Source organism: Podarcis pityusensis (genome assembly GCF_964106645.2).
Source record: "Podarcis pityusensis genome assembly, chromosome: 13".
NCBI lineage: Eukaryota > Metazoa > Chordata > Lepidosauria > Squamata > Lacertidae > Podarcis > Podarcis pityusensis.
Window position 1 is genome coordinate 3,065,013 of NC_138038.1, and position 16,897 is coordinate 3,081,909.

The following is a 16,897-nucleotide window of genomic DNA, read 5'->3' on the forward strand; positions in this document are numbered from 1 at the left end:
GTTGGCAGGAGCAGGGACCGAGCAACGGGAGCTCACCCCGTTGCGGGGATTCGAACCTCCGACCTTCTGATCGGCAAGTCCTAGGCTCTGTGGTTTAACCCACAGCGCCACCCATGCCTGTTTTTACTATACACTTTGCCAATACAACTATGTCAGGTGCAGCCTTTATGGCACATCCTGCAAACCAGTGTGAAAAACCTGAAAGATGCAATGGAGATGGGAGAAAAATGGCTTCCTTTTCTGAGTTACACATGCTGCCACACAGTAGCTTGACTTCAGGTATCTTTTAAATATACTCCAAGTTTTTAAACAATGTACACACATTTAAAATGCTATTGAATCTGAAGGTTTTAAGATATTCAGTTCTGAAAAAAGCAGGAAGAAAATTGCTCTGAAGGTATTTCCTGATGGAGACTTTATATTGCAAATCGGTCCTTGGCCAAAGATTTTTTAAACTTACTGGATTTTTGATGCAAAAATAAATCCAAATTGAACAATGTGGCCAATGAACCTGAAACACAGCATGGGAAACATATGGGGCATAATCCAACTAAAGTTAAAGCACTTTAAAGCTTTTTTAATTTCATTTAACACATTTAGGTCTCCCACTGAGATTGAAAATCAACTTGGTTTAAAAGTGTCTCAATTTTTAACTGAATTGTTCTCATAGTATTTAATCCATCAATGAAGAGTAATTACTAAAGAAACATTTGTTTGTACAATTAACGCTGATGTATTCCAGTCTCCTTCTGTGCAACTGAGTGATCATAAAAGGCTTCTTTTTATGGCATCAGGATAATAAATGAAACCCAAGGCAGGACTCAAGGTCTCTATGAAGGGCTTGTTGTCCTAAGTTTAACATTTTACTAACCCGGTTCAATGCCTATTTATTTCAGTAATACAATTCATAAAAATAGGAGTATCCTTGACAGGAAACCAAAAGAAGCAATGTTTTGCCCAACAACTAAGAATAAAGCAGGTAAAGGATTTAACATATTTGGAACCAGTTGCTCAAACAAATGGACATGCATTATTAATAATGTTGCATGCAGGCCAAGTAAAAATGGAAGATCACCAGGAGAAGGCAAACATAGTTCAGATGTAGATATATAAGACATAAATAATGAGTTTAGAAAAGTAAAAATACTTTTTTAAAAAAATGAAAAGTACAGGCCTGCTGCTGCAGCTAAGTGAAATATATGTTCAATATATTAAAGGTTTTCCATCCTTTCTGCTACTGTATTTTTACACTCAGATTTGAAGAACCTGATCAAGCTAACAGGGATGTCACTACTGACTTTTAAACACTGCATTACTAACCTACGATGAAATGGTTAGAACCACAACCCACCTCTCCCATGTTGTAGAAACGTCAAGGTTCTTTGCATACATGCTGAAAGGCTGTGGAACAGTGTGCTACAGTAATTAGAGTATTAGATCTGGACCTCTTAAATCTGAGTTCAAATCCTGACTCAGCCATCCAAGGGACCTTGATGGCCACTTGGGTTGCCTTTGACAAGTCACTACCTCAGGAATGTTGCATGAACAAAACATGGCCTCTTAATCTCAGGCTGAGTTACTTGCAGAAAGGGAGGGACAGAAAAATGATGGAAAGGAGTTATTTAATGAGTAATGACAGACAAGCTTCACTTAAATATGACTTGCACATATACAGTGGTACCTCGGGTTACATACGCTTCAGGTTACAGAGGCTTCAGGTTACAGACTCTGCTAACCCAGAAATAGTACCTCGGGTTAAGAACTTTGCTTCAGGATGAGAACAGAAATTGTGCTCCGGCGGCAGCGGGAGGCCCTATTAGCTAAAGTGGTACCTCAGGTTAAGAACAGCTTCGGGTTAAGAATGGACCTCCGGAACGAATTAAGTTCTTAACCTGAGGTACCGCTGTATACCAATTTTCTTTACACTGCACAGCTCCAAAGCAACGATAATAAGGCCCAATAAATCTAACTGGGCCCAATGGGAATGGGGTGTACCCTAGAATGTGCCCCAGAATCCTCTTCATTGGCAAACTGACATGTGAGCAAATATACAAAGTTGCGGGGGGGGGGGGAACCTAGCTGCGGTTGATTAGTTGCATTCATAATTCCTGCCACATGCCTGTTAAGAACATAAGAAGAAGCCTTCTCCATCAACGCCCCCCCCCCCACTCTTCCATGTGCACATACACACAGTGCCCTCCCTCCTCAGATAATGCAGGTAAATTAGCTGAGTGGGAGAATATCTGATCTGATTATGGGGGGCACATTTCCATCTGCCCAAACCAACACTGGGCCAACTTCTTACTCTTCTTTTTGTCACTGTGGAAAAAAACAGTTAAGGGGCCAGAAAAAAAATGCTTTGGGTCTTGATCAGACCCCCAAAAGTAGAGGATAGCCACCCCTTAATAGTTTGTCCAAGCGCTCCAAACAGCTGGAACCATAACATACTTGGTATCTATTATTTGATTTGCAACACCAGAAATTCTCAGCAAGGCATGTTAGAAACACTAGTAATTTGTGCTATTACAAATTTTACTGAAACCATCTTACAATGAAATGATAATGAAGATTTGCCTACCAACCTTCTGCTCTGATGATCATCACATTTTGCTCCAGGTCAATAAAGGGCTGCACAAGGCACAGTCTCGGTTCCTGCTTTTGAGTGATGCAAACGCCATTGTGATTGGCAACCATGAAGCTACGATCATACAGCAAACCTGTATTTCCGATGGGCCACTGCATCACCTGATGGGAAACAGACCACTTCTCACTTAGTAAGTCTTTAAGCTACAGATGTGCACAGATGCTGAGCAAAGAAATGGAAAAACTATTCATGACTGAAACTACCTGAGAATCAAACGAGTTAAAAATGGTAGGTATTTACTTCTGGTTTTAAAATAGAGACTTTTAATAGTCAATACCTCATTGCAAGAGCTGAAAGAATATGATAGCATACTGTCCGTCAACAGCAAACAGGAATAATAGACTAAGGTGCATCCCAAACTTCTCTGGGTTCAGGGAAGAAGTCCTTCTGAAATCATGAATGTCTAGGGGGAATTTGGCTCGCTCCAATGTTCAAGAGCAGGCATGTCCAACTTTCAAGAGACTGCGATCTACTCCCACTATAAAAAAATCTGGCAGTGATCTACCAAAGTTATTGAGCTTTTTTTGGGAAGCTAAAGTTGTTGAGCTTCGCGATTGACCTGTTGGACATCCCCGTTCTAGAAGATCAATTTCCCATTGCAATCCCAGCTTAAGCATTTTTAATACATGTTTTAATATATATGATGTTTTATTGATTTTATAACTGAAATTGATCTGAGTTTATTTCTTACAAAGAAAAGCAAATTATAAATTATCAACATAAATAATCAAAGCAATATACAAATTAGCAACATAAAAATAAATATCACAAGTACAAAACAGAGATTATCCTTAGACTAATAACTTGGGGAAAAGACTTGGTAAAATTTGGGAAGTTAGGAACAGTTTAAGGCAGTGGTTTTCAACCAGTGTGCTGTGGCATCTTGGGGTGCCGCGAGCAACCCTGGCCTCTTTCCCGCTTTCCTTCCCTCCCTCTTCTGATCATAGCTGTCAACATTTTCCTTTTTTTAAGGGAAATTCCCTTATTCCGAATAGGATTTCCCTTTAAAAAAGGGGTAAAGTTGACAGCTATGCTTCTGATGCCCTCTCATGCCTCTGCCTCCCAAAGGCTTGTGGGGGGGGGAGTTCAGAGATCAGGGGCAGCAGCAGCGGCTGCCCAGAGGACTCTCCAGGAGAGGAGGCTGAGGGAACCCTTCACAAGGGAGGGTGTTCAAAAAAGGGCGAGGGGCTGCCGGCTCTGCAGGCAAGGGGTGACATAACTGGGCTCCTGAGCCCCACAGGGGTGCTGCAGAAATAATGTAGTTGGTTAAGGGAGCCGTGGACTCAAAAAGGTTGAAAACCTCTGGTTTTAGGGCATGGCTCCTTCCCCAGCAGCAGAATCCAGTGGCTGAATACACTTTATTGTGTTAGGCAGCAGGGCCAAGAGAAGCTGCAGTAAGTCCACTCTACCTGGATTGTTGCCCTTATTAGGAATAATTAGACTGCGGCTGCCAAACTGGTGACTGGGAGTGACCACTGGGACCATATAACACCGGTCCTGAAAGACCTACATTGGCTCCCAGTACATTTCCAAGCACAATTCAAATTGTTGGTACTGATCTTTAAAGCCCTAAACAGCCTCAGCCCAGTATACCTGAAGGAGCGTCTCCACCCCCTTGTCCAGCCAGTTCTGAGGGCCTTCTAGCAGTTCCCTCACTGCGAGAAGTAAGGAAACAGGGAACCAGGCAGAGGGCCTTCTCGGTAGTGGCGCCTGCCCTGTGGAATGCCCTCCCATCAGACGGCAAACAGATAAACAACTGATTGACTTTTCAAAGACATTGGAAGGCAGCCCTGATCAGGGAAATTTTTAATGGTTGATGTTTCACTGTGTTTTTAATATTTTGTTGGGAACAGCCTCGAGCAACCTAGTCAGAGGGGCGGAATAAATAGATAGATGATAGATAGATAGATAGATAGATAGATAGATAGATAGATAGATAGATAGATAGATGATAGATAGAAAGAAAAAATTGAGATTTGGCTTTTCAGCCACAATATTGAAAACAGGATTGAAAGACACCATACAAAATTATAAATATTACATAATTTAATGCTATCTGGATAATTGTCACCATGTTATAGAAGTGGGCCCTTCAACAAAATCTTGAAGCACTGAGTGCTTTTGTTCAGGGTTCCAGCGGCTCCACTGTCATTCCTGCTGGAGTAGCTGGACCCCTGAACATTGTCATTCCTGCAGCCAGTCAGCATTCTGTGCCCATTGATCAGGCGATATCCTCAATGGCCACCATGCTGTTTTTCTCTTTTTGTCTTGATTTTTTTTGCAGAAGGGAGGTGGACAAACGTGTGTCCAGTCTCAGGTACATTAAAGTCTTTGATTTCTCCACTGACATCTATGGGCAGCATTTGCTTCCATACCTGAGGATATTTTAATACAGCTTTTTTGTGTGAGTGAATGAAGAAGCAACATATCCCAATCTCTCTCCTCCCTCTTGTGATATCTATGTGCTTCTCCTCCTCCTCTTCCTTTTCCAGACACTCCATTCTGTTCTCCCACCCCCACTCGCCAGTTTCCACCCTCTCAGTCAACACCCTGTACCAGTGAGTTCAGAACGTATCAGCCCTGCTGAATCAGATCAATGGCCCATCTAGTCCAGCGGCCGATGGCCAGCTACTGGTCAAAAGCAAAACCTGAATGCACTCTCTCCACCTGTGATTCACTTATTCATAGAATCATAGAATCATAGAGTTGGAATAGACCACAAGGGCCATCGAGTCCAACCCCCTGCCAAGCAGGAAACAACATCAGAGCACTCCTGACATATGGTTGTCAAGCCTCTGCTTAAAGACCTCCAAAGAAGGAGACTCCACCACACTCCTTGGCAGCAAATTCCACTGTCGAACAGCTCTTACTGTCAGGAAGTTCTTCCTAATGTTTAGGTGGAATCTTCTTTCTTGTAGTTTGGATCCACTGCTCCGTGTCCGCTTCTCTGGAGCAGCAGAAAACAACCTTTCTCCCTCCTCTATGTGACATCCTTTTATATATTTGAACATGGCTATCATATCACCCCTTAACCTCCTCTTCTCCAGGCTAAACATGCCCAGCTCCCTTAGCCGTTCCTCATAAGGCATTGTTTCCAGGCCTTTGACCATTTTGGTTGCCCTCCTCTGGACACGTTCCAGTTTGTCAGTGTCCTTCTTGAACTGTGGTGCCCAGAACTGGACACAGTACTCCAGGTGAGGTCTGACCAGAGCAGAATACAGTGGCACTATTACTTCCCTTGATCTAGATGCTATACTCCTATTGATGCAGCCCAGAATTGCATTGGCTTTTTTAGCTGCTGCGTCACACTGTTGGCTCATGTCAAGTTTGTGGTCAACCAAGACTCCTAGATCCTTTTCACATGTACTGCTCTCAAGCCAGGTGTCCCCCATCTTGTATTTGTGCCTCTCATTTTTTTTGCCCAAGTGCAATACTTTACATTTCTCCCTGTTAAAATTCATCTTGTTTGTTTTGGCCCAGTTCTCTAATCTGTCAAGGTCGTTTTGAAGTGTGATCCTGTCCTCTGGGGTAGCCACCCCTCCCAGTTTGGTGTCATCTGCAAATTTGATCAGGATGCCCTTGAGTCCATCATCCAAGTCGTTGATAAAGATGTTGAATAAGACCGGGCCCAAGACAGAACCCTGTGGCACCCCACTAGTCACTCTTCTCCAGGATGAAGAGGAACCATTGATGAGCACCCTTTGGGTTTGGTCAGTCAGCCAGTTACAAATCCACTGAGTGGTAGCATAGTCAAGACCGCATTTTACCAGCTTCTTTACAAGAATATCATGGGGCACCTTGTCAAATGCCTTGCTGAAATCAAGGTAGGCTACATCCACTGTGTTCCCTTCATCTACCAGGCTTGTAATTCTGTCAAAAAACGAGATCAGGTTAGTCTGACATGACTTATTTTTCAGAAATCCATGCTGACTATTGGTGATCACAGCATTCCTTTCTAGGTGCTCACAGACTGTTTGCTTAATGATCTGCTCCAGAATCTTCCCTGGTATTGATGTCAGACTGACTGGGCGGTAATTATTTGGGTCCTCTCTTTTCCCCTTTTTGAAAATAGGGACAACATTTGCCCTCCTCCAGTCTGCCGGGACTTCGCCTGTTCTCCAGGAATTCTCAAAGATGACTGCCAGTGGTTCTGAGATCACATCTGCCAGTTCTTTTAATACTCTTGGATGCCGTTCATCTGGCCCTGGAGACTTGAATACATCTAAACTAGCCAAGTATTCTTGTACTATCTCCTTAGTTATTCTGGGCTGTGTTTCCTCTGCCGAATCATTTGCTCCAAATTCTTCAGGTCGGGCATTGTTTTCTTTATCGGAGAAGACTGAGGCAAAGAAGGCATTGAGGAGTTCAGCCCTTTCTGTGTCCCCTGTTTGCATTTCACCATCTTCTCCTCTGAGTGACCCCACTGTTTCTTTGTTCTTCCTTTTGCTACGGACATACCCATAAAAGCCTTTTTTGTTGCTTTTAACCTCTCTAGCAAGCCTGAGTTCATTCTGTGCTTTAGCTTTTCTGACTCTGTGTCTACATGTGCTGGCTATTTGTTTGAATTCCTCTTTGGTGGTTTCCCCCCTTTTCCATTTTTTGTACACATCCTTTTTTAATCTTAACTCAGTTAAAAGTTCTTTAGATAGCCACCCTGGCTTCTTTAGGCACCTTCCATGTTTCCGTCTCATTGGTATTGCCTCAAGTTGTGCTTTTACTATCTCCCTCTTAACAAACTCCCAGCCATCATGAACTCCCTTTCCTTTTAGTAATACTGTCCATGGGATCTCACCCAGCACTTCCCTAAGTTTTATGAAGTCGGCTTTCTTAAAGTCAAGAAATTGAGTCCTAGTATGCTTGGCTGCTCCTTTCCGCTGTATAGTAAACTTCAGAAGAGCATGATCACTTGCGCCTAATGATCCTTCCACTTCTACCCCACTAACCAGGTCATCAACATTGGTTAGGACCAGATCTAAAATGGCTGTTCCTCTTGTTGCTTCTCCCACTTTCTGGACAATGAAGTTGTCTGCAAGGCCAGTGAGGAATCTGTTTGACCTTATGCTCTTGGCTGAGTTTGACATCCAACAAATATCCGGGTAATTGAAGTCCCCCATTACTACTGTCTCCCTTCCTTTTGCATGCTTGGCCATCTGTTCCAGGAGGGCATCATCTATGTCCTCCGTTTGCTTGGGGATCTATAGTAAACTCCCACAGTGAGGTCTCTGTTATTCTTCTCTCCCTTAATTTTGACCCAAATGCTCTCACTTTGGCTTTGAGGTTCTAAATCTTGGATCTCTTCACAGGTATACACATCCCTGACATATAACGCCACTCCTCCTCCTTTCTTGTGTGGTCTGTTTCTCTGAAATAGATTGTATCCCTCCATTATTACATTCCAATCATGGGACTTATCCCACCAGGTTTCAGTGATGCCTATTATGTCATATTTAGTTTGCTGTACCAAGAGCTCAAGCTCATCTTGTTTATTTCCCATGCTTTGCGCATTAGTGTACAGACATTGAAGTCCATTAATCATTCCCCCGTGTCTCTTATTTAAGGATTTTTTGCTCCCACCACTAGGTCTGCGTGCTGTTTGCTCCATTTGGTCTATGACATTTGGATGATCATCTTCATCAATTGATAGACTCCTACCTTCAGGAGCACTGTCTCCCTCCCCCACATTAGTCAGTTTAAAGCCCTCCTGATGAGGCTTCTGAGATTTTTGGCAAAAACATTCCTCCCAACCGTTGTGAGGTGCATTCAGAGACATTCTCCCTCCAGCAACAGAGGCAGAATACAACCACCATGGCTAGTAGCCACTGAGAGCCTTATCCTCTCCTGAATTTGTCGCTTTTAAAAGCCATCCAAGTTAGTGGCCATCTATTCTTGTGGGAGTGAATCCCACAGTTCAGCTACGCACTGTGTGAAGAGTTCTTATGGGGCTGTTTTGTAGGTTCTCTCAGGGTTCCCCCTAAGTTATTCTGACTACCTGCAACCCTCAGGGTTACACTGGATCTGCTGATGCCTCCCTCATGGAGGAGGCGGGCAGTTGGAGTGACATTTTCGCTACATGTCCCCCCTATAGGGAATGATGACCTCTGTTCACTTTCTGCCTCTGTCCAGGATGCTACTAGGGCACGTGTTCCAGAACAACTACAGTCATACCTTGGGTTACAGACACTTCAGGTTGTGCATTTTCGGGTTGAGCACCGTGCCGAACGCGGAAGTACCAGAACGGATTACTTCCGTGCTTCAGCGCTCGTGCATGCGCAGAAATGCCGAATCACGACACCATACGTGCGCAGACGCGGCGCTGCGGGTTGCAAATGTGCCTCCCGCACAGATCACGTTCGCAACCCGAGCGTCCACTTTACTTCCCACAGCTCTAGCTAATTGTTAAGTTATGGGTGAACATATCAGATGACACAGCGATTCTTCAAACAGCTCTTGTTTATTCACAGGCCAGAACAGAACTGAACTGAAGGGTTCAGCCAGCCTGCTTATATAGAGCTCCACTACAACGCAACAGTAACCATTTTCTGTAACTATCCAATCACTGAACGTCACTTTCGATCCCTTATTTGCATACGTGGACCTGAACTATCTACAGTATTCCCCTGCTGGCCCAGGCTGAGAACTTCAGTACATAACACTAATGGTTAGCTTTCTGGCTATAGGCTCATACACACTTCTGTTCGGTCTGTGACTTCAGACACAAATCTGGTTATTATTATTTTTAAATTGTCCTGCTGCTTTCCCTGGGAAAACCCACTGCTTACTGTTGAATTGGAGCAAACGTCAATCACCGGGTTTCCCTGGGGAAAGTGGCAAGACAAAAGAAGCTCTTGGACCCATGCCTAGAAGACAGAGATCAAATGGAAGAAATCACAGGACAAAGGGAAGTGTGGATGAACCCTATGTTCTGCTGATATTAGTCAGGCACCACTTTCGGATGCCCACCTTAGTTAATAATAATAATAATAATTTATTATTTATACCCCACCCATCTGGCTGGGTTTCCCCAGCCACTTTGGGTGGCTTTCAACAAAGTATTAAAATACAGTAGTCTGTTAAGCATTAAAAGCTTCCCTAATGGTTACCTCTGTTCTTAAAATAGTTTTAGGTGTTTTGTTTTCAGATGTTTGCAACAGTTTTGAAGCAGGTTTTTAAAATTATTGTTATTGTCTTTACAGTGGTACCTTGGTTTACGAACTTAGTCTGTTTTTAAACCAAGGCGTGCTTTCCTTGATAAGGCCTCCTGCCACCGGTGCCCTTCCACCATTCGGATTCTGTTCTTAGACCGAGGTAACGTTCACAAACCGGGATACTACTTCCAGTTTAGTGGAGTTCGTAAACCAAATAGTTTGTAAACAGGGCTGTTCTTAAACCGAGGTACCACTGAATTTTATTAAAAGTGTTTGCTGCCCTGAACTCTTTTGGGAGGAACAGCAGAATATAAATTCAATAAACAGGAAAACAAATTGGAGTGGGGGAGGGGCAGGAGAGAGACTTGATACTGGAGCAGCTTCTGCCTGGATTTGAAGACAGGCCTAAAAAGCATTCAGTGCAATGTCATATATATTCATTAAAAACAAAACACAAAAACTGCCAGGAAAGGTTCTTGCCTTCCTCCTTCCTTCTTTTTAACAGCCACCCCTTTCCCCTGTATGGTATCTGACAAACATACAGGGAGATTGCATTTTCCAGAAAAAATGATGCCAAGCCAATCAAGCAGATTTTAACAAGAAAGATAAAGCTCACCACGGTGGCAGGGTGTTGAAACAGCCTGAGGAAGTTCCATTAGAATATACTGTTTTATTATTTGGCAATGAGGTAGTGAAAAAGGTGGACTGATTTATTCAGGAAAACGTAAAGAGAACAATATTATAATTCATCTTAGACCTGGGAGCACTTAAAAATTAGAATAAAATCTAGTGCACAGTGATCTCAGTGAGTCTAAAGTATTTATTGCATCTGAGATTAAATACTCTTTTATTTATGTAGTCTTGAGCAAATATGAATAGCCTGAAACCTGCTGTTACGATGAAGTTATTAATGTTTAAAATTTACCTTTTTCATTCTGCAGCATTTACAATGCAAAATCCATGCGCTTTAAACATTTATAAGTATGTGTGTGTGTTTTCATGGAATCGTTTTCTCCATTGCTGATGTCCAGTCCCATTGCTACTGTAGTCAAAACAGATTTACCCATGCACAAAAGGGAGGTATGGGGCAGGTACAGGCATGGCTATAGATGAGGAATTTGGAGCTGAAAGGGAGCTGGCACTGAGCCCCGCTGGGATGGGCAGCACGAGGGGGTTACCCCACTGGGATTCCCTTCCTCACCATTCTTCCCACCCATCATAGGTCAACTTGACTGGTGTTTGGGACTCTCTGACAGGCAGAGACGAGAGACAGATACAGCGGAAGGAGGGAGAGAATTCCTAAGAGAATTCGACCTTTGACACCCCCCCCCCATGTAAGCTTTATTGGAAACACAACTTTTACCACAGCAAATAACGCTGGCCTTATTGAGTGATTGGTGCTTGTATATTAGATTAACCTGAATAATTCATGCAGATTGCAGAATTCAGCTTCATTTCTTTTAAAAAGAAAACTTTGCAAATTCTGCCAGAAGAACCAGTACCTGTATGTAAATATGCTTCATTTGCATAACTCTGCCCTCAGCAGTTGCTTTGCTCTGCCAATGGAATTCTGAACTGGAGTTCGAGTCTTCATTTTCCAAGATTGCACCTCTGAATTAAGGGCTGTGCTCATCGCATGCAAAAGTAATGTGTCATTTATACTTGAGAAAAATATGTGACTGCCTTGGTAATGTTTCTTATTATGTTTTGCTTTAAACTCCCAGGCAACTAAAAAGCTTATTACTGAACAGAATATATTTTTAATGCAGGTGAGCCTTCAATGGCTTTGACCTCAATTTTCATGCAGATGCAGGGCTGTGATCCACAGTAGGAAGTTTTCATAAAAGAAGCTATAATAATATTGACATCTATTAAAGCATTGCAAAATACATTGCAAAGGAAAGTCAGATTCTAGGTCAGTGTGTAGAACATCTACCTACTTCATCATGCCTTATTCAAAAAACGGTGGGGGGGAGGGAGTGTCACAGGCAAGGTGGTAATGTTGTTAACTTTGAAAAAGAAAAGCAATTAAAATCTTCAAAGAGAGAATTTTCAAATAGCACCGCAACACTTAAATGCCGTATTTTTGTTGCAAATGTATTTTTAATGTTAACATTTCTTTGTAATGCAAATCAACATCCTCTCAATTATAACATGTTAATCAAGTGTTTCCTCAATTGCTGTACGCCCATCACTGCTTGCAGCCCATGTCATGTCAATGCATACAAGCATGCTAATTACTGAATTAATATTTATTGTAAGTTTTAGGATTAAGTTATTCATTTCCATGCACTCTACTAAGCAGTTTTGGGGGATTTTTGTAAAATCACCCAAACTAAAATGTAGTGATGGGTATGTGTTACGTGAAGCCGGTTCAGAGAGGCTGTTCTTGAAATTCCCAACATTAGACCTATTGCCACAGTCAGTGGCCCTGGGGTAACAATGCCTACAGTCCAATCTCTGAACTATTGCTGCTGCTACTGCTGCTGTTGCTGTTGAATTAGAAGTTGGAGGCAGCTTCAACCAACCCTGGCAAAACCAAGAGCTCTTGACAGCCCTCTTTCAGCCCTGGATGAGTATGCTAACAAAAGAAGGGCTGTTATCTTTGGGATGCAGGGCGGGGTGGGGGATGGCATTCAGTTTTCAAGGGGATACACTGTCATCTATGAATGATCCTCCTAGATTGGTCCTCTGCTTGCCTGATTTATTTCTTTGTTTATTATGTACTTTAATCACTTTCTCTCTTGCCAAGGCACAAGCAAAAGACTCTTTAAGCCACTCCCTCCAGTATGAACATAAATATAGGCTGTGTTTTCTTTCAGACTTCAATAAAACTGGGAAGATAAGCAGAAAATTGATAATCTCTACTACTATTTACAGAGGGACAGTCAGGAATGAAAGAGATCTTTCTTTGATATCCTGCCATCCGTGACTAGTGCTGTTGATACGGGAGACAAAGGGCCTACTTAACTGACCAATTGCATTGCAAGTAACTCGGTTCTGCCTAACACAATGCTTCCCCCCCTAAAATAAATCCTGGCTACGCCCATGGGGGGGGGGTCTTGTGTTTTGACATATTTGGGAGTGAGTCGTGGAGCAGAGGCAATGTTGCTAGCTTCTCCAGCCCTGCTCAATTCAAAATATGGACCTGTTCAGCAACTGCCCCACCAGAAACAGTCATCAAGGATATGGGACTGTTAACACCACTGAACTCCTTGAGTAGACAAGAGCTGTTTCAAGAGAACAGAATATTAGCATAATATTTATTTTGATACTAAGCATTCCATATATTTAAGACAATGAGTAAAAAAAAGTTTAACTTTAGTTGCTGTGAAGTTGCCTCATGCTCTGAATGCCAGTCAGCAGAATTTGTGACCCACAATTCTATGCGCAGCCTCCAGCTGCACAGTATCTGTGAAGTGGTTGACAGCTTCCAAGTTTTTGTAGTTTTATGTAGGCAGGTAGAACTGGAAATTTACTGAGTCCTTCCTCCTCCCCCTGTTGCCAGAGAGCACAGTTCCACGGCCATTTTAATTGACCCATTATAGTGCCTTGACTAAAAACACCATTTTTTCCTGAATGTCACTACAAGTCTATGCCCTGGTCAAATCTGGATGCGAGTTTCCAGCCAAAATTCCCGTTTGGCATGGGCAAAGGTTTGGGTCCTGATGCACATTTCAGCTAACATGGGACCTCCTTTCTCACTGACTACCAGAGCTCTGAGAAGTAAAGCATGCGGTATCAGAAGTACTGCAAACCCTACTTTAAAATTAACCTAAAGCCCACTACCACTTTTGTCAACAAGGTTGTCATCCCAAAAGCACCCTATTCTTTTTCAGGTCTTCCATTTCCAGACTTACAACTGCCCTTGCATTGCAGAGTTCTAAGAGTTCTTTACCTCCCTGATTTTGCGTTTGCCCTCCATACGATCCCCATCTTTCTTCCCCCTCCTGCATTTCTGTCTCCCCATTATCAATCAACCCTCAGTTTCTCCAAATTCCTCCTTCCCATCGTCAAGGTTGGTCAAACAGTTGGTATTCACCTTGCCTGACCTTCTCCACTGTCTCCAACAGGCTTAAGGAAGAAATATTCCAATTCTCCCTCTTTAAATCTCTTGTCCTGATTTCTCTGAGGGTTCTTTCCTCTTTTCCCCTTTTCTCCTCAAAAGTGAAAAGGCCTATTCTAGAGCCAAATTATGCAGCTCGCAACCCCTCCTTGATGGAGCAAAAAGTGAGTGAAGAGGTTGCAGGGGACCCTCTGAGCAGTTACTAAATGGAATAGGCAAAAGCATCACAGATGGGACTTCTGCTAGAGTACAGCCACTCTATCCTCAGTGATGCAATTCTCCTACAAAAACACCAATAATAATATAATAATTATTTCCCTATGTGGAAAGACTTTTTCATGTGTACCCCAACCTGACATTGTACAGGCCAGATGCAGGTTCACTACTTGAGTGAAACATAGGCCTTAGTCGATCACCCTTACCTGCTGTTTACACACTGTTGTAGCACAACACAAGAGTTTTTGGGATGTTTTGGGGATGCATATGAGGATAAAACTGGTGTCCAATTATTCATGGAAAATACATCTTAAGATTAACCGAAGCCTCCCTGGTGATTATACCAACCAATGGAGCAATCCTTTCAGGGACACCAAAATGACCCTTTTCTTCTTTTTATTTCATGGGCCAAGCCGGAAGAGATGGATATAGCCAATGCTCATTTAGTTTTACTTCAGCTGACCTCTATTCCGATTTTAAATTTTTAAAAAAATCTCTCTGATCTGAACAGAGAAGGCCAAAAGCATTTTGATGCATTAGAAGAAAATCCTAATGATGTCCTTCTCCTGCCCCATGATGGATGGATATACACATACACTAAATAACCAACAATTTAATACCAGTTAATGGTATTCCTAAAATTGGCACAGGAGGCTCATTGTCTCTGTCTACGTGAAGGTGAAGCGGCTCTGGCCCTGGATGCCTCTGTGAGCTAAAAATTGCATGTGTGTATGCACATGCGTGCACACACATATACATATAAAACATCTATGCAGATATAGATCTAGATATATACACACCCACCCCATTGTATGCATACACACACACACACACACACTATATACATGTAGATATAGAGATATATATAGATATAGATATAGATATAGATATAGATATAGATATAGATATAGATATAGAGATGTATAGATATAAAACATCAACAGACCTGAAAAAATGTGAATCTTTTAAATATCACTAAAAGCATTTACCTCAAATGCAGCACATGATTTGATTGGGTAGAGATAAATGTTGGTGACGGTGACTGGCCTTCTACCACTTGGCATGTCTTCTGCTGGGTTCCCAAAAACCTCAGTCATGTCTCTTTCTGAATGTCTCTTGGCTGGCTGTAGATTGACCGGCACGTTCACTGAAGTGGAAGAGGTACTAAGTCCAGAGTCCCCAGTGCTCTTGTTCGGAGGCAGCTTATTTGCACTGTTGTTATCACAGGTGTGACCATTCTCCCTGGGAGACGCTACCAATTCTGAAATAGTCTGTCTTGGAGATGGAATATTAACCATGTTGCAGCCAATGAGTCTGGTGGTTATAATGAACTTTAGAAAGGCTTGTGCATCTTCAAATGTAGACATATAGCCAAATGAGATTCTCACAGACCCAGTGGGACGTCCATCAACTACATCTATGTCATCACCACAGACGTGCCCAGCCTAGTTGGGGGGGGGGAGAGATAGAAGGTATTATAAACATTTTGTATACGCTATCAAAATGTAACGTACTGTATTTTACAGCAATAAGATCTTGTAAAAACACAGAATGTCCCCCCTCCCGCAAGACTTCGTTTTGGAGAGAGAAGTAATCTTGATTTTTATTCCTTGTGCCAAGTTTGGTTATTTACAACCCCAAACCTTTGGAAAGACCTTACTTGAGAGACCCACCTTGATCTGCCTTTACTGAGTTTTAGGTTTATGTAAAACTGGACCCATTCCACCAGGCACTTGGAGAGGTTTACTCTTAAGTATGCTGCCGCAGTTCCCAATTTTAAAAGGAGTATTTGTTTTAATTTTAGGATGTTGTTTTTCCCCTTCTTATGCTTTATATATTGCCTTTAGGCACATAGTAAAATATATATTCTATTTATACATTTTGCAAACAAGTCTCTATCGCTGCTCTCCCTTGGTTTTATAAACATCTGAAACTGCCACATATGAAATCTGGATTATGGGTATCATTCTGTCTACTCTGACTGTCAGCATATCTCCAAGATTTCCCACTGGAGATACAATGACTGAACATGGGACTTCTTTCATGCAAAGCAAAAACACTTTGTGCTTCACCGCTGGGCTCTGGTTTTCATTATTCATTCCATTAAAATACAACATGATAGTTACTGTGTCTTTTCACTAAGCTAATATGTACAACACGCTAGGGCTGTTTGTTTGCATTTGACAAATAAACTAGGAAAGTAAAATGGCACACATGGCAAAGGACATGTGGCTTTACTAAATTTTGAAGTCCCTTAAAACAGCAGCTGATGTGTGAAGGTTGTCCTTGCTCCACAACAGGATACAGAGGAAAGCCGCCACCCACTCAGCAAGTTAAGGGTGATAAAGGCTTTGATTGCCCCGATAAACACATGAACTTGCTGTACAAACAGGCTGGGGGAGCCTTGGCTTGTGCATCCTCCCACCTGCAGGACTTCCACCTTCAGCATGTGGCTGTGTGTGTGGTTCCATCCACCAGTGGCATGTGACTGCCAGAAAGTTAGCCAGGAAGGAAAGTGGCTGAAAAGTGTTCCCCAGCCCTGTTGTACAATTTCATGGCCAGAGGACTTTCAAAAAAGAAAAGTATATGAGAGGAAGAAGGTAGGCTGAGAAGAGATTACACTGAATACTGTAAGGACCCCGAAAAAGGTAAACTACTGTCATATCTCTATGTACATGTTTACAGGTGCTCTACAACAATCACAATAACAAAAAAGGATTTTTGTTGCAGAAATAATTTTTGCAGAATCTGGCCCACAGTTTATTTCGAGAGTGTGATCAGGATTTGCTCTTACGTATTTGAGATCAAACCTCTCCATTCTGAAGG

At 42.4% G+C, this 16,897-nt stretch overlaps 1 protein-coding gene across 1 annotated transcript in view; it reads right to left on the bottom strand.

Annotated features, from left to right (window-relative positions):
• Window positions 1-16,897, bottom strand: part of MOCOS (molybdenum cofactor sulfurase) — a 97,365-nt gene that overhangs the window by 16,343 nt on the left and 64,125 nt on the right. The window contains exons 8-9 of the mRNA XM_080976642.1: window positions 15,061-15,516; window positions 2,583-2,745 (exon numbers count right to left, since the gene is read on the bottom strand). Coding sequence (XP_080832768.1) covers window positions 2,583-2,745; window positions 15,061-15,516 — 619 coding nt within the window. The remainder of the gene's footprint in view (window positions 1-2,582; window positions 2,746-15,060; window positions 15,517-16,897) is intronic.